Source organism: Oxyura jamaicensis, chromosome Z, assembly GCF_011077185.1.
Source record: "Oxyura jamaicensis isolate SHBP4307 breed ruddy duck chromosome Z, BPBGC_Ojam_1.0, whole genome shotgun sequence".
Classification (NCBI taxonomy): Eukaryota; Metazoa; Chordata; class Aves; order Anseriformes; family Anatidae; genus Oxyura; species Oxyura jamaicensis.
The window spans coordinates 11,967,052-11,985,294 of record NC_048926.1 but is presented as its reverse complement, the minus strand read 5'-3'; the positions used below and the strand labels follow the sequence as shown (position 1 = coordinate 11,985,294).

General features: G+C 41.2%; 1 protein-coding gene and 1 long non-coding RNA gene across 7 annotated transcripts in view; one reads left to right on the top strand and one right to left on the bottom strand.

The window, feature by feature from the left end:
- Positions 1-18,243, top strand: part of LOC118156567 — a 754,908-nt gene that overhangs the window by 234,335 nt on the left and 502,330 nt on the right. The gene's annotated exons all lie outside the window — the stretch shown is intronic.
- RAI14 (retinoic acid induced 14) overlaps positions 1-18,243 on the bottom strand; it is an 87,587-nt gene that overhangs the window by 68,772 nt on the left and 572 nt on the right. For all 6 annotated transcript variants that reach the window (XM_035310699.1, XM_035310703.1, XM_035310704.1 and 3 more), the window contains exon 2: positions 8,083-8,174. In XM_035310699.1, coding sequence (XP_035166590.1) covers positions 8,083-8,118 — 36 coding nt within the window. In that variant the 5' untranslated portion in view covers positions 8,119-8,174. The remainder of the gene's footprint in view (positions 1-8,082; positions 8,175-18,243) is intronic.

Here is an 18,243-nt window from a genome sequence, read left to right as displayed (position 1 = left end):
CAAGCCAGGGAACACAAAAGGACTTAACAATTCCCTAATGCTAGATGCAGCATTTGTAGCATTTGGCTACAAGCAAGCAGAACAGCTCCTTGAAGAACAGGACAAGAAAGTGTTGCTGAATAAGGCAAACAATACATGTGTTTCAGTTTGATAAACTTTTTTTTAACATTTGCTGTCTGCTTGTACCATTCATAGGCTCTAAAAGATAAGCATGGAATGAAAAGGCTCAAGTCTCGTCTCCAACAGAATAAGATGTATGTATGTTTTATTGTTTAGTTAATAATACAGTGCCTATTCTCAGCAAATGTTTTTATACTTAGTAAAGACAAGAGACAACAATTCAGATGAAGACTAGACCACTCATTAAATCCCTTTAAATGAGTTTTAACTGACAGCTGGACAGATTTCTTTGTTGTTGTTAAAAAAAAATCAGACTAGGCACAAATAGTGCCAAAAAGGAAGAGCAAGGATATAGTGTACCACAGTAAGAATGCACAGACATCTAATTTATCATATTTTTATTTATTTTACTTTACATTTAAATCTTACTAAAGATAAGCAAATAAATGAAAAAAACTACAATTGCTTTTTTGCAACTCTTCCAAACACAGGCCTTTGAACTTTTGTGCTTTGTTTAAAGGGACACAAAAGACATGTTTCTACACAACAAAAATTCCTTTCTTGTTACCAATATATTTTAAAATACTATCTTTTTTCCCAGTGTGTATATGCCAATTTGCCTTTCTTTTTCCTACCCATCCCCACTTCATGCTGCCTAGTTTGGATACTTGATTTAGTCTTGAACTGTCAACAAACTAGCTACTTCCACATTCTAATTCTTCTGCATTGATCTAAAACAGTTTTATAGATCACTGTCCCAACTGCTACAGGGTTTAACTCTAAAAGAACTTAGTAACTGGGGAGGGTGTTCCAAAAGAACTTTGTAACTGGGGAGGGTGTTCCTTTTCACCTCTGCAAAGGTTTCACATGTTCTTTTTAATGAGGAATCACATGAGGATGGCATGTGCATGTGCAGAACACAGATGCAATGTGTTTAGCTGGCCAAGCCCTGCTCAGGCTAGCAGGGCAGAGCAGGGTTTGAGGCCAGCCAGTGACTAACCGATGTTCCTCCAGATCCAAATGGGAGAACAAGCAAGGAGGCATCTGGGATAACAAAGTTGAGAGGCCTGGGCAGGCATTTAGGAAAAGGATACACCTTTCCCTTTCCCCAGTCTAAATTTACACAGGAGTCATCATTATTGTGTCACTCTCTGCTGGTAAGAATGACTCTATGGCCAGTAATAATGGGAGATATTGTTCCTCATGTAACTTGGGGCACAAACATGGGTGGAAGTAGAAGTCAAAAGAAGTGCAGGAGCTACGTATCATGTTCTTAGCCAGCCCTGCAGGTTTGATCTGACAGTCCTTTAGCCCCAGAGCTTCTTCTACCTTCAATCACCAGCTTTAACAGAGATTTGCTTGCCATGCAATGACATTGTGGGGCTACCTAATCAGGGCTGCAGCTGTCCGTGACTGACCCAGTCTGTGGATGAATAATGCATTCTTTACAGACAAGGAACTAGCACCATAGCAATAACGAATTTGTAGCTCATAATGACATTTTGTTACAGAATGACAAGGCACTGCTGGGAGCCCAACCAGGATGTTCTCTACTGCACTCCTGACTATAATCCTGTTTTAGGAAATAACTACACGTTTGTTCAGAGTAATCCAACTCCAGCTCAGGTTCCTCTGCCTTAATTTCAACCCCCACAATACAGTTCTCTTTTGATCTATTTCCCTTTCTTTCTGTCCCAACCATTTGGAGATGCTGCAGGTTGTTGCCAGAATGTGATGAGAAGCTGAAAGTGACCCATCTTCATGCGTTCTGCCAAAGCTAGGCACTTTCCTTTCCAGAGCTAGCAGATCAGCAGGCATCCCACAAGAGCCCAGTTATTCCTTCACACAGAACAGATACCAAAATGGTAACTCTTACCCAACAGCTTCAACTGTCCCTCCAATCCCTTTCAGACCTTTCCTTTTTCCCTTCTGTTTTCCCCTACCCTTATCTCTAAGTCCTTGCTCACTTGTTTTCTCCATTACATTTTCCTTCCATCACTAACTAAAAGAGATGCTACATCACTTATGTGTCACTTTGGTCCCCTCATAGAGGGCTGAAATGCACAAGAACTACAGTTCACATGAATAAAGTATTTTTTTTACTCTAAGTACATTCCAGTTGTCAGTAATGTCGAGGAGACACTACGTAATGTCAAGATGTTCACACTGAACTGACTGCAACAGGCTGCAAGTCTTACTCTGTGGACTGTATGACTCTGAATACATATCACTTTTTCTGCACAAACATTTAAGTTTTGCCTGGAAGAGCAGGCTGACTAGAGCAGAGTTGTACTCTGTCCAGAACTGGAGGCGTGATGCCAAACAGCTCCCATGCTGAAAATGCAGTGGAAGGTAAAATCCTCAACTCCAGACAGAGGGAGGCAGAAGCAGGAGCCACCACATTTGTTTCAAGAGAAAGGATAAATCCTGCTTTTCCAAAAGGAGGTGGAGGAGAACATCCAGTACATTCCAGAAAGTAAGTCTCCTCCTACACACTGTATAGTGGAATACAAAGATCCAAAGACACTTACACACAAGTTTCAGTAGTTCATTTTCTAAAGAACTGGGGAGAGTGATCAGAAAACATTGCAATTCCATTTTATAGCCAGAGTGAATTTTGTATGCCTTTTTTGTAACAATTACCCTGATAGAAAATAATATGTGTACAAGGGGTGTGTAGAGCAAATTTCAACAATCCCATGTTCCTTTTTAGGTCATTGCAGTTTTCAGTGGACCAAGAAAAAAAAGGCTATTTCAAAGAGATTCTGCTTCATTATTTTTAAAGTTGCCCCACCCAAATTTCGTTCTCCCACACACTCACTCACTCCAGAGCACATGGGAACACAGCAATTTCAGTGGAATGTATCCCAGCAATCTTTCAGTTCCAGACCCCCACATAGCATTTTATACTATAAAAACTGTTGAATAGGAACCTACTAGTTAGAACGTTGGGCATTAAAAAGAAGTGCCAAGCCTTAATTAGCATAGCCTCTAGTTAACACTGAGATATTTTATACTACAGCGTACCTAACTGCCTCATTACTTCAAGATTTATGGAACAATGCCTACACCACAGGCCAAAAAGAAGAAATTTCCATGCGAACTGAAAACTTTTCCTCCCTCATTTGATAGCAAAACAAATAGGCATTTCCAGAAATACCAGAAGTTTGAGCTGGCAATTAGCATTGGGAAATCCCAGCCTGTCTTGGCTCTGCTTCTGACAATAGTTACTTTTTCTGCTTAACTGCACAGTAAATTCTAAATTTTAAAGACAGTCTAATATTTTAATTATTCAATATTGAAGGTATGCAGAAACAAATCCCAATTCTGATCTTCCTCTTGCCCAGTCAACAGGCTAGCAAAAAGAAGAAAACTGCTATGTTGTCAAATCACAAGAAATGTTTATCAGCTGATCTTCAATACTCACAGCAAACAGTCCTAAATATTTTCAGTTATTTTCCCACTGATATAAGTCAGTGGGAAAAAAATCCAATCTATCACAACCTTCACATCCTTTGTCTAGAAGAATTATAAATAATGTTAAAAACAAATCACCTAACCAGGTCATCTAGGTTCCTACGATATCTTAGTATCAAAGAGAAAGACATGTAAATGTATGTAGGTGCCCACAAATTTGGATGAACATCTTGTCATATTTAAGAAGCAGACAAAGCATGTTTAGACAGGTTTGATATCTGTGTGCATTTGAAAATCCACCCAGCCCTGATCTGCCTGTTTCAGATTCTAGACCCTTTTGAAGTCAGGCCACAAACTGACTAATTACTACAGAAAACATTCAAAACTCAAATACTAACAATAATTAAGAGGCTCATTTAAACACCTATAATGCTGGTTTTAATTGGATTATTTCACATTCTTCTTCTCCAAACAGAAGCACTGAAGAACTTCTGAATTTATGGTTAAAGACATTTATTCTCCACCATATTCCTACAGTCTATTCCTGCAGATAAAATTCCTACAGGTGGTCCATAAATGAATTCAAGCTCTGAAATGATAGCTTCTAACATTATCACAACAACTTTTTTTAAGTATCACATGTAACAGGTGCCTCGAAACAATTTAAATGGCCATCCATTGGGCTGCTTTTAGGTGTTACCAACAGTAGATTTTGAGTTTGATAATGAGGAGCAAAGAAGTATCAAAAGCGTTGAGAAAATACAGCTCCCCAGGCAGAAAAAGAGCCTAGTTGCTTTGTCAAGACATATATGCAATTTCTGTAATTTTGTCTCCAGATACTTGAGTATGCACAACCACTACCTACCTTCTAGTCACAGTGTTAGCTCCCACCTATGCATCCTCTTCAGATTTCTAGACTACATACATCCTCCTGTAACAACTGTACATCACACATTGACAATGCTTGTTTGTGACAGAGCTATAAATCTCACTCCTCCACTCCAAATACACATGTTCACATGGCAATAGTCACCCTAAGGAAGGGTTTCACAGCAATTAAATGCGTCAAGGGAAAAAAGATTCTCCAGTTAATGGAGCTGCCTGTGCACACCAACAGTGAATCGGGCAAAGGAGAGGGGAGCTAAGTAGCAGAAGCATGAAATGCAAAGCCACAAGAGGACTAATGCTCTCATCTCTCAGCTGTGGACTACAATTCTGCTAAATATCAGAATTAGCAGCCTTTTATTCGTGTGTTCCTGCAATTCCTTTGCTGTCATTCTCAGCCCAGTGCTTTTTAGGCCAATATCTGAAGGCGTGATCTGACAACACAGCTAAAACAAGCAAAGAAAGGGAAGTCCTGCTGCTCCTCCTCATTTCACCATTCCTCTCGGGGCTGACCACACAAAGAGACAAAGCAGGGAGTTAACCAACTAACCCAGCTAAAACTAACCCCACAATGTAATTTTCCATCACTTTAGGTTCCTGAACTGACTCACTGTTACTCTCAACAAGGGTCAAACATCCTTAAAAATAAAAGGGCAGAGATAAAAGAAGGAACAGGGCCACCTCTTTTGAAGTTGCAAGAGTGGTACAGACATGGCACTAAAGCAAATCCCACAGAATCACAGAATAGTCTAGGTTGGAAGAGACCTCCAAGATCACCGAGTCCAACCTCTGACCTAACACTAACAGTCCCCACTAAACCATATCCCTAAGCTCTACATCTAAACGTCTTTTAAAGACCTCCAGGGATGGTGACTCAACCGCTTCCCTGGGCAGCCTATTCCAGTGACTAACAACCCTTTCAGTAAAGAAGTTCTTCCTAATATCCAACCTAAACCTCCCCTGGCGCAATTTTAACCCATTCCCCCTCATCCTGTCTCCCAGAGCAGGGAGATTTATACCTATGGCTAAGTATCAGCAGTTGTGCCCACTTTCAATTCAGCCATTCCAGAGCAGCCTAGAGAGCTTTAATATACCACTAAAGTTGCCTACCCGGTCTTTGCTTTAGCATACAGTTTTGTTATCAGCCTTGCTGCTAGAGAAGTGTTTGAGTAATTCCTGTCTCCCACGCTCACCTTAAAGACTTATTCCTACTCCTCCCCTCTTCCTATATCTTTTTATGCTAACAATGAGGCTAAAAAGAGAGGTACCATTCCCTACCCCAAGACACCTCCAGTTCTACAGAATAAGACATTAAAGATTTCCTCCAGAATGCAGTACAGGGGAGGCAGAATGAGAGGGGAAAAAAAAAAAAAAAGAGTCCCTCTATCCCTGCTGACTTTCCTCGTATCCCCATCCTGAAAGCAGTTACCACATTTTATATAAATTGGGATACAAATAAGACTAATTCCAATTAAAACCACCTCCTCCTCCTCCTCTCAAATCATAGCTAAGGGCAGCTTCTGGAAACTAAAGAAGAGAAAGATAATTTTCCTTGCTTATCATGCACGAAATACAGAACAGCTCCTGTTGGCTGTTTTGAATTATGCCCTTAAGGTTTGGCTTCAGCACTGAGGAAATAAGACTGTCTTGAGTTTAGACTGCTGTGCTCATAGAGCTACATATCTAAACATTAGGTATCTTAAAAATCCTTTGTGGTCAACTTTGCAAGTTTGTTTCCAGCCAGTATACAGCAGTAGTATCAAAACAGCAATTACTTTCAGACCTCCCTTGGTTTTGGGGAGAGGTATGAGTGAACTGTCAAGGCCAGGCGAGTAAGAAGTGAACCAGTGGAATTTATAACAGTGGGTGGACTAGCTACAGCAAGATCTAGTTGCATCATGCATGTCACTTAGCCTTTGCTCTAGAGCAGCAGCCCAGCCAACAAGCATAAAAGTGTGAATGAAGTCATCCTAACACACAGGCACACCTAACTTCCATAATACCAAGTGTGTTCATGTGTTAGCCAAGGGACTCCTCTCATTACTCAAGCAGATGCCTAAAAGAAGTTTTACTGGTGTAGGTCAACTCGAACAGCAACTGCTGCTACTCTTCGCATCAGCGGTGGCAATTTCTGACCACCAAATAAGCAACTAAAGATCGAGAGGCATATGGAGTTACGTAACTGTGCCATTGGCCAACCTGCCCTGGTGAACAGCAAAGGCCAAGTATCTCTTAAACAGTTTAAAGTGTTTCACTTTGCTCCCAAAGGTTGGTTGACATATTTAGCTTGGTTATAGAGTTGGCTTTCTTATAAAGGCCTCTTGCTAAAATGAAGGAGTAGACAACCACCAAAACTGTTGCTACAGTGCCAGCACAGCAGCTGCCTGCAGCAGATGCTAACCAGCAGCTCAAAGACTTTGTAAGCTGTAATCTGCACATCTACAGATCACAGCACAACATCTCTTCCTTCTTTCCAGCTACTGAAGCTCATTACAAGCTGAGACCACTAGACTACAGAGACCACTCTACCTCTGTGCCAAAAGACCATTTTTACATCAAAGTGCAGCTTGTACTGCTCCCAATTGCAGTGTGTGATGAATATCAAAACTTCTAAAGAAGCTTCACTTTCAAATCTAATGTATATTCATCAAACTTGGCTGATCCAAGATCCTGTGGGAATCTGGCAACGACAAACACCACATCATTTCTCTCATAGCAGCACGCAAGTTGCAGAAGGATGAAACATCACATTCTTTGTAGATCATGGAGGTTTTTTTGTTGTTTGGTTGTTTGGGTTTTTTGGTAATTTTTTTAAATTCCACACAAAATCAGGAAAGTCAAATCCAAAGTCACCTGTGTTGCTCACCACACTATCGCATGAGCTTCAACATTACTGCATAGCACGAAGCTGGAATGAGTATCAGTAGGAAGAGAAAGACAAGGACAGGACTGGACTACAGCAGTCCCACTGCTCCAAGGGAAGTACACTTACTGTATAATTTCAAGCTTCAGTCCCCCCAGTACTACCATTAGCAAGACACCACATGTAACGTGCGGGATAATGTCTCTCTAAATGCAGTTGTGAAGAGTGTCCTGTAGGACCTCCGTATTTATGCCAGCTGTCCTCACTGATCAAGCCTTGTATCCACCTCTCCTGTCACACTGCAACTGATAAGCCACGTCTTGCCCTAACTGTACAGCTGGTTCCTGTATTCTTGCTGACAAAGAAACCCCGACACAGGCTGGGGAGACCTTTTGTTAAGTGCTGAAACACCACACTGATAAGAATGATGATATGTTTAGACAGAAATATGATTGGGCAGTAAAGTCCTTACTAGGCGTAATCCTGTACCTGGAACCAAGTTTCAGTCCGGGCACTAGCACAATCTAACAGAAGTTCTGTAGACCCTATACGTACATGCTTGATTCAGTTATTCCAAAAAGGGAGCAAGGTAGTGAAATACCATTACTTTGCATAACAGAGACTTGCACTCCAAAATAGAAACAGCCTACTACATGCTGTACTCAGCTGTTGCCTTTGTGCTTGGAAAAAAAGCTGTTATTCTCTGTAATTCATTAACCTACAACCTTATCAAGGTGGGAGTGAAGAACTTGTTTCCAGCATGGAAACCAGCAATCAAACTGAGCAGAAATACTTACGTCACTCTTCCTGAACTTTGCTTTTAAGCTCTTCATGCTGATCACATTCAACCTTCCAAATCCTTGAGGAGCTTTTTAACCTTCTTCAATATCTAAACAAACAAAAACAACAAAAAAGAAAAATAAGATTTCAACTTGATACCTTTCAGTTCATTGGCAGCCAAGTCTGAATTGAATTTGCATACGTATATCACCCTTTGAGGGTTTAGCCCTCAAGCTCTAAAAAAGATTAACAGCCAGCTAAGAGAAGTGTTCTGTATTTCCAAACTTAAAAGCAAGCCTAAGTCTGATCACAGAAGAACATAGGAGGCCTTTGCCAAAAACTCAAATGTGTTATCACATGATTACTTCCTACCTATCACTGTAAGTATATCACTCACACATAGCACCTCTCTGCCCACATCCAGTTTTAACATTAATGTCAAGGCAGCCATTTGTAAGGAAGAAAAGGCAGAAACATATATGTACAGTCATTCAATTAAAACCTCACTATCCTACAATTGTGGGTCTGTATTGGGTAGCCAAAGTACTACGTGCACAAATTTAACCACTAACCAATTCAAAAATACACCAAAACCATGCATGACACATACTAGTTAGGTCAACGCAATGTGACAAGTAGAACCATCTATGCAAGAGGAGTCATCACTGGAAGAACTGTTTTATACTTTTCCCCAGAAGAAATTGTATATTTATTCTTGCAATCATACCTATTTTAATTTGACAATGCACTATCAATTACAAACTACAAAAATTATTACAAAAATACAAATATTCCTCCTTCCTCTCTTTCAAATGAAGAAAAGCAGCAGTAACACAAACATATACAACCAGCATTACAGACAAGCTGTAAGCTTTTACAGGGAAATGGGGAAATAGCATCCAGAGCAAAGTTTCCTACAGCAAGTTACAACATTCAACAATCCAAGATAAATGTAAATGGGGAAAACATAATAAAGTAGCAAGGCGATGCGATTATTCATAGATGACAATAGAAAAACTTAATAAAACTGCACCATACTTGTGGACTGGACAAAGCCACCTGTACAAAAAAATGTTCCAGCTTTCATGTTCTACAATGTGCTCACTGGAATAGCCCTCATCTACATATTTTAGCTGCTCTACAAATTCCTACTGAAAGAAAAGTTTAAAGTGAAGGGTGTTCAGCTGTATAAACTTCCTCCCTCCACCCTGGAAAAAAAAAAAAAGGCAGAAAAATATTATGAGTCTAGCCAACTAAATAACTGAAAAGAAGACTGAAGCATAAATTCAAATAGGTCATGGTGGATCACTATTGTTTTACATCACTCTTCAGAAACAGCAGATTACAGTTTGATTGGCAAAGTGTGATTCAATTATTCCGTAAGAGAAAGTTCCTTATTATGAAGGAGAAAGTTGCTACATTCTATATGATTCCTTTACTATGAGAGAGTTTCAAAATGTAACTATGCAGTATGGTCTTTATAGAGTATATAAAAATGCTCCCACATAACAGAACACGGAACAGTGTTCAGGAAGAGGAATTAGCACTAAGTAAACATGTCACTTTGTTCAAACCCATATTTAATTGGCAGCCATTTAAGACACACACAAGTACATTTCTTAAAAAAAAGAATAAACAAAACAAACAAAATCCCATACACTGAAGATACACAAATACATTTCCACAGAACTCCAACAGGTAATTTGGATGGGATAATTCTGTAGGTTGTTAAAATATCATTAACTCTAATTATATGACTCTAAGTCTAATTAAATAATCATCCTAAAGTCATGTCAGATTCCTGACTGCTTCCACATAATACAAATATGGGGTTTTTACTCTAAGTTCTTGCTGTTCATGTCAAGGTACTGGACCACGGAGAATGAGGTTGTGGCATTGTGTTTAAATCTTTATCATGCAAGGGGGAAAACAACTGCAGAAGCTTTTCATTCCCTGCCTTAAGTGACTCTTTCTTATCTTTCTCCTGGGCTGAATGAACCAAAAAATTGGAAGCTCTGAAAAAGCAAAAAGAATTATTTTAGATTGCTCTGATAGAAGCATAACACTTTATTTCTACTACACCTATTCAAACTTTGAAGAAAGTGTGAAACTGCAGAACAGCTGTCATAACCTGCAGTGGAAATGAGCCTGAACCTCAGCAAGAGCCCAATAATCTCCAAACTCATTCTCTAGCAACACCAAGGATAATAAGCCTTGCAAAGACCCGAAATGCCACAGTACAGACAAGACAAATACCATTACATTTATCTAGCCTTCTTTATATACCACACCAGCAAAAGTTTTTTGGGGAAAAAAGATTTAAAAGAACTTTAAGCTGAGAAACATCACACAGTATCCTACATAATCCAAATTTAACAGGTCTTTTTAGAATTAGAAGTTAAACAAAAAGGTATCCAGTTTAAATAGTCTATTTATTAAGGTAAAAACAAATTTTTGCATGGGGAATTAAAAACGTGAAGTCTTTCCTCACAGACCGATTGCCAAAGAATTGCCTGCTATAGGTCATCTTTCCCCTTCCCACTCCCTACAGCATTTTTGGCTCCCACGACCGAAATATTTGTTATAGCTCCCATGGAAATGAAGTACTGAAGTACAGGGCTATGGGAAAGATGGCAAATCCTTGTAGGTATACGCATGGAAAGCTGAAAAGCTGAACTCTCTTCTGCAAGGAACCTGTAGCAGTCTAACAAGCTTTGCAAGCACTCCCAGTATGCTACTTTTCCCAGTTTCAGGAAGGAAGACGGGAGGTGAGCTGTGTTTCTGCTAGAAGCCAACTTATTTTTTTCCCACAGGATATTTCACTTCTTGCGTAAGTGCATTTTATACATTAAATTTGAAACTGAAATCCACAGCATAATTAAAAAAGCATGCACAAGCACACAAAAACAGCATTCCTAAGTTTAGTGTGTGTCACATCTGTATTTTTTCCATAAAAGATAGTTAAACACAAACATTAAGATTACAGCTCATGTATCATAATGCCCATAATCCCTCAGCTGTAGAGATAAAAACCCATGAAGCAGTAAGGGCTGTCTTTTCTTGGCGCAGTTTAAAGGAGGAAGTCACCTCTCAAAGGGTGTAATTATTGGAACTGATGCAAAAAGAGGTCAACATTCTGATTCAGCAGAGCTTTATGGCAACTGCTCATTTGCCAGAGGGGGGATAAAGGAAGCACCGTTAATAAACTCCTGTTTTACAAGACAGGAAACGACAACTAGAAATTCACTATGGAGAATCAAGACACTTCAGAACTATTTCTGCAATGAATCACAGGTATTAACAAGAAGCAAGTTACACCTATGGCGTTATTTCTCCCCTTTCAAAACAAATGTGGTAATAAATCCTCAGGACTGTCATTTTGTAGCTGCAGCAAGTTATGCAGTAGAGAATTGCTTAACTCCAGAGATTCTCAACAGCTAATGCTGATCACATGTTTTTAAACATTATCTCCAGAATGAAATATCTAGTCCTCTATCTCATCTTCCTTTAGCTTAATATTAATAGCTTGCAGGAAGACAAGCCACAGAAAACATCTTTAGGTTGGCGGTAAACCTATCTAGTTAAAAACAAGAGACACTGAAGTGGCAGTAATCTTCAGCCCCAATAATTTCATTGAAACTGTGTTTTAATAGACAATTGTCTCTTCAGGTTTAAATGTAGGAAGCAGATTAAGATAATCTCCCCTACTGATTCACACTAAGATTTGGGCTATCCACAGTAAACAACCATACTGACATTTTTTTACCCCCCTTTCACTAGCTTGCAGCAAAACCAGAGCAGGGCCTTTCCCGCAATGTTACTATTAACTCCCTGAATGGCCAAAGAGCCACTGAGGCAACAGTAAAACAGCCTTAGGATATGCAATGCATACTGTTCATGGCAATGACTGCTACACTTTAATAATTAGCACATGTTAAATTTGATTAATTTTAGGTGTCATAAGTCCTGCATCTCTTTCAGGACATAATGAGAAGCCTCCATGTCAGGCAATGCTGTTTGGCAGCGAAGTATCATTTATAATGTGAACTAATTTCCCATTCCACTCCCCAAAATACCATATTTTTTCCCCACCATATTAGCCTACAGAAAATAACTGGAGACTCCATACAAGGTTGGTAGCATAAGGAGAAACCAATATACATGAAAAAAAAATGGTCTTGAAGAGTAGCATTGCTGCCATACATTCATATGTCCTTTGTGTGAATGCATCTCCTCTCACAGGGGAAAATAAGAGGTCCCAGAAGTCACTTCTACCTTGCAGTCCAGAACCTCAACATCATTAATTCTCTGGATGATTATCATCTTTCCAAACCACAAGCCCTGCTCTGACCCAGGAGAACAAGCCTTTGTGGCAGCCAGCTCTGCATGGCCGCCAGAGGCATCCACAGCACTAGCTTTTCTTCTACTGCCCACCCTCCATACTCAACCCGTCAAGTGCTTCACATGCTTCAGCTTCTCTGACCTACAAACCAATACCGAGAACATGCCCCAAAACAAGCTTCTCCTTAGCACTGCCAAAGCTCGCTGAACCACCTGGAGGCATTGGCCACTACCCAGCCTCTTCAGTTTGCACATGACTGCAGGCAAGTCCATATTGTGCTACAAATATCCACCCAGCACTTCATCTTGGGCTACCTTCTCATTTCCATCCAGCTGAGCGTATTTCTCTCTCTACCTCTCAGGCCAAAGCAGGGAAGCACGTACAATCTGACCAAAAGCAATGGGAACATTTCCCCACTCTTTTATCAGCAGAACTCAGTTTTTCCATCTTGAGTAACCCGTCCTCCTCTTCCTTCTCCTATCATAAGAAAAGTCAAATGGAACTTAATGTCACCTATAAAGACAAATAATTCTTGGCTTGGTTAATCTATTATTACTTACCAACGAAAACACACTGAAAAATGCACTGAGAAGCCCAAGTACTACACAAGAATCGGAGTGATTTATACACAGTTAATCCCACTCCAAACAGAATCAGACATCAGAGATAGCAAAGGCCTTGAGTAACTTAGTACTATCCCCCTATCTGTTCACAAATCACTGGCAAAGATGTGCTGAACTGTACAAATTTAAGCATTTGAGCCCAGAAGTTATGGCTCCATAGATATTGCATCACTAACAAATGCAGTTATTGCTCCTCCCTCCAGAATGCTTTGAATCAGCTTTCTACTCTTACATGTCCTTCTGATATTCAAAATTTTCGATTATTTTACGTCATTTCTAATGTATTCAGCTAAAGCAATAACAGCCTCTGGGGATGTAGCACAATGAATAGAATTGTTAGAGTGTGTCCAGAGGAGGACCACAAAGATAATCTGGAGAACCTCTCATATGAAGAAAGGCTGAGAGAGATGGGGATGTTCAGCCTACACAAGAGAAGGCCCCAGGGTGACCTCATTGCAACCCTTCAGTACTTGAAGGGGACTTACAAAAAAGATGAAAAAGTGACTCTGCTCAGTCAGATAATGACAGGATGAGGGGGGATGGTTTTAAACTAAAAGAGGAGAGAGGTAGGCTAGAGGTCAGGAGGAAATTCTTCACTCAGAAGGTGGCGAGGCAGTGGAACAGGTTGCCCATAGAGGTTGTGGATGCCCCATCCTTGGATGTGTTTAAGACCTGGTTAGATGAGACCCTGAGCAACCTGATCTAGTGGGTGAGTCCCTGCCCACAGCAAGGGGTTAGAATTAGATCATCTTTGAGGACCGTTCCAACCCAAGCCATTCTATGATTCCATGGATAAAAACCAATGCACAACTGTCAATGTGGGGATATGTGCAATTTGTTAAACAGTGCTTTCTCCTAGTTCTAGATGACTAGGAGAAAGTTTGAATCAATAAGGCCTTAGACACAGTGAGTTACACAGGAGATTAGAGAAAAATCATCAAAACGTGACATTGCTCTGATTTGTTTACTTGGCATATTAGACAGCACTCCAGGCAAAATCCTAGCTCAAGAGAAGTCCAAGCAACTTTGTCGTTCACTCATTACACTACAACTTTACTTTGTTCTTACTCCAGTTCTTTCATCTTGAAGTATCTGTCAACACACATGCAGCTCACAGTAAGAGACAAGATTTGCTGCATGAGCTGGCAGATACTGCTATCTTTCTCCACTTTCATTTTCCCCACCTCTAAAACAAAAAGCCCCCCTCTACCTTGTGTGCTGCTCCATTTTAAGACAATATTCTCTGGGTTCACTGTGCACAAGATAAGGTTGCAGTCCTGACGACTTTTCCTATGTTCAATGCTTAGTCCAACAAGGCTAGATTGGAACTGAAGCATACGGCTACAAATAGAAAATAGAGAAAACAGAAATAGAGAAAAATGATGCAGAGATCCACTTGTTAAATGCCAGTTATTGAAATGAGAAACCCACGTGGATAACAACAGCTAGCACTTGTTTATACTTACTCCCTTCCTAGCATTCAGTATCAATAACTCAACTAAGTGCTGCTCAGAATCAGCAAACAATGAGAATCTGCACAGATGCAACCTTAAATCTAAAAAGAGCCAAATTCGTCAATGTATAGATGAATATTCTGAAATAGCATCAATGCAGAACAGGCTCCTACTGAGCAGCAGCTGGGAAGACTGGAACATCAATTTAACATCTGCCAAGCCCCACTCCTATAAACTCTGCCCTTATACTTTTTTTTTTTGAAAGGCCTCGGAAGAATATCCTACTGAAAACTTTCCTAATACAGAAATGTTCAGAGATGGTGCTAATAACAACTCTCCTACTCCGCTTCCAAGTTTTTGGGTGGGGAAAATATTTCAGCTGATGAAAGCGCAGAACATTTTTAAACGTTACCTGAAAAAATAAGAGAATTGGGTGTGTTTAGAAATCAAAAATTAGGTACATCCACACCTCATAAAAAGTGTTAGGAATTCAGATTTTTTCTATTCTGGAAGAGTACCAATGCTATAAACAAGGAGAAGATCAGCACCTACATCTTAGTGATAATCCAGTGAGTTTTATCTGAATTCATTTTGGCTGGTGAAACTTAACATTCAATAGTAGCAGCACTGCTAGACAAATATTGGAGGAGATCCCGTGTTCAGGATACTCTCCCAGGTTTCAGAGACCTGTGAATCTCTAGAACCTCCTTAGAGTTACCCTTGTGGGAACTCAGATAAGTCCTTGCAAACAAGGTTCTCAAAAAGCACTTGAGTGCCAAACTGCCCAGAGACTTTTCAGGCTGCCCCAGTGCTACTGGGAATCAGATGTAGGCCACTGTTTCTGCATGCCCATCTGCAATAGCCCACAGTTGCTTCCTGACACTCAGCAGCTATAAGTAAAGAAGTGGAAAGGCTTCATCTCCTTCTAAAGTCCTACAGAGTCACAGACAGACCTACATAGAAGTTCTTTTTCTTTGCAGTGATGGGATAAACTTTGCTCTCCTCTTCACCCTATTCCCTATAGATTCAGGTGGAAAACAAACACAAAAACCCTCCACACAGCTTGTTTTACAGTATTTTGAATATAAGCAATGGCTTCCAGGCACAAAAAAAAAAAAAAAAAAGGTAGCTTTATAAAGTATGTGCAAGTTATTAGAGCATTCATCTAAAATGCAAGACCTGCCCTAGAGAGGTAGGACTTGAGTGAAAATCTAACACTGCCCAGGCAAATGCACTAACCATCAGGCTGCCGGCTCTCCCCTCCAGAAGTGGTCACACCAACTAGTGCAGGGCCACCAAGATGATGAAGGGACTGCAGCACCCGTTCTCCAAGGAGAGGCTGAGACAGCTGGAACTGCTCATCCTGGAGAAGAGGACACTCAAGTGGGATCTCATTGATGTCAACAAATACCTGAGGGGAGGGCGCGAAGGGGATGGAGCCAGTCTCTTTTCAGTGATGTCCTGTGCCAGGACAAGAGGCAATGAGCACAAACTGGAACACAGGAGGCACTTCTGTGCTGTGCAGGTGATGGAGCACTGGGACATGTGGCCAAGAGACATTGTGGTGTCTCTTTCCCTGGAGATCTTCAAAAGCTGCCTAGACTCAGTCCTGAGCATCCTACTCTGGGTGTCCCTGCTTGAGCAGGAGGTTGGACCAGATGGACCCAGAGGTACCTTCCAATCTCAAGTACTCTGTGATTCTGTGACTGCCACCATCACCTTCAGGAGCTACTGGCCATCCTGTTCTGGATCTCAACATGTGGGAAAGACACTTTCTTTCACTGCTATGTACTTCTGCTCCAGCAGTCCTCTGCAGGCACCTAGACTAGCTTTTTTTCTTAAGTACCAGTGGAGACCTTCAGTTGCTCCCACACTTTACCAGCCTCACATTTGTCAGTGTCAAGCTTTGCTATACCGTATTACATGAATCGCATGTATTTGTACTCTCTCTTCTACATCCTAAAACTGCATTATTAGGTGACCCTCAAGACATAAGAAGCAGCAAGACTGACAACTCCCAAAACAGTCCCCAAGCTACCTTGCTATCACCTGCAAACATGCATTCACAGGCACCTAGACAGCAACCCCAAGGAACATGTTAGAGGGACTAGGCTTCCCAGACATGCGGGAATTCAAATTCAAATCCCCAAACCCAAAAGATATAATGAACTACTCTGTTCCCACCTACCACCCAGCTAATGGAAGCTGCCTGGGATTTTGAGTCGTCTACTACTTCTGCCACTAAGCAAGACACCGAGCCTTGAATTGATTTGTTCTAATTTTGCTTGTTTTTCCTCTATAGCTATTTCAAGTATTATCCCTACACAAAAAGAACCAGCCCACAAGCAGCCCTCAAAAGGCATGTGATTAGGGTACTGTTGCAGTAGGATTTACAAATTGCCAATGTCTCACACAAGAAGTTTGCTTTGTGGTCTCCTGGCACTGCTTCCCCATTAAGAAAGGCATAAGCTCCGTATTAGCGAGGGGGGAAACAAAAACAACGTAATGGGGAGTGTACAAAATAAAAATAAAGATGAGGCAAGTGAGTAAACCCTCCTGTGAAATGCTTACATCCCTGTGAGAGACCAGCAGCCTCCTGCCTTGTCTCTTCACTTGATGCGATCCATTTCTTGGTTCAGGGAAGGAGAGGGGAGGAGATAGCGCTTTACTGCTTCGCTAGCAGATGTGCTCTTGGAAGAGGGAAGAGAATAGCACAGAGCCAATATTTTTAGAGATTGGAGGGACGGACATCTGCTACTGCATAGTGACTTATTGGCACTGAGCTTGGCCTGAACTCAAGAGAACCCTGAGCTCATATCCAGCCTCTTTCTACTCAAATACTCTGGTTCATACGGCTCTTATGCAATTCTTCTATTAGTAAATAAAATCTCATTGACAGCTTTCCATGAGTGTCCCACGAAAAGAGCCAAGCAGGTCATTGACAGATATTTACTAGCTTCATTTACTCCTAGTTAATCTGGGACATCAGATGGCCCTTCTAAGATGACATATGCGTATTTTCTGGCATTCCATTTATTTTTTAACTTGAAATAATCTTAAACTTGCTGGCATACATGAAAAAAAAAATAAAAAAGCTTCTGCAGAAGTAGCACTCACTCCAGCTAGGCTGCGTGTCACATCAGCTCTGTAACGAGTGCGCTCACGCTCCCTCGAGAAACAAACAGGGGAATGTGCTAAGATCCTTCAGCGCTGATAAAGCGGGATGTCGCCGGACTTTTCGCGGTCTCAGGGAAACTTAAGGCTGTCACAAGAAGCCATGGCAGCCTGCGGAAGGCTTTGGCTGCCAAGCGCCGTGCAGGAGAAAGGCAGACCTCTCGTGTGCTGCTGAGACTTAGAAGCGCAGAGCTCTGCTTAAACTTGACGCGACCCCTCGCGCAGCCTGCCTGTACTTTAATTACATTTGTTTTAATTTAATTATTGTTATTTCGGAGCAGACACAGGGACCCCCGACCTCCTTGAGCCCCCCGCCGCCACCCGAGCGCGGACCCCGGTGGGGAGGGAGGCGGTGCCAGGGGACCCTGGGGGCTCCGTTAACATTTAAAAAAAATCATCGTAATAATAAATAAATAAATACAATCAAAGCCCCTGGGGCAAACTACCCGGCGCAGGAGCCGCCACAAGCCCGTCCCCGGGGCCACCGCTTTGTTCCACCGAGGAGACCCGCGCAGACGGCGCTGGCAAGCAGCTGTCACCCTCGCCAGACCCCAGGAAACATAGAAATACCCAAATATATATATA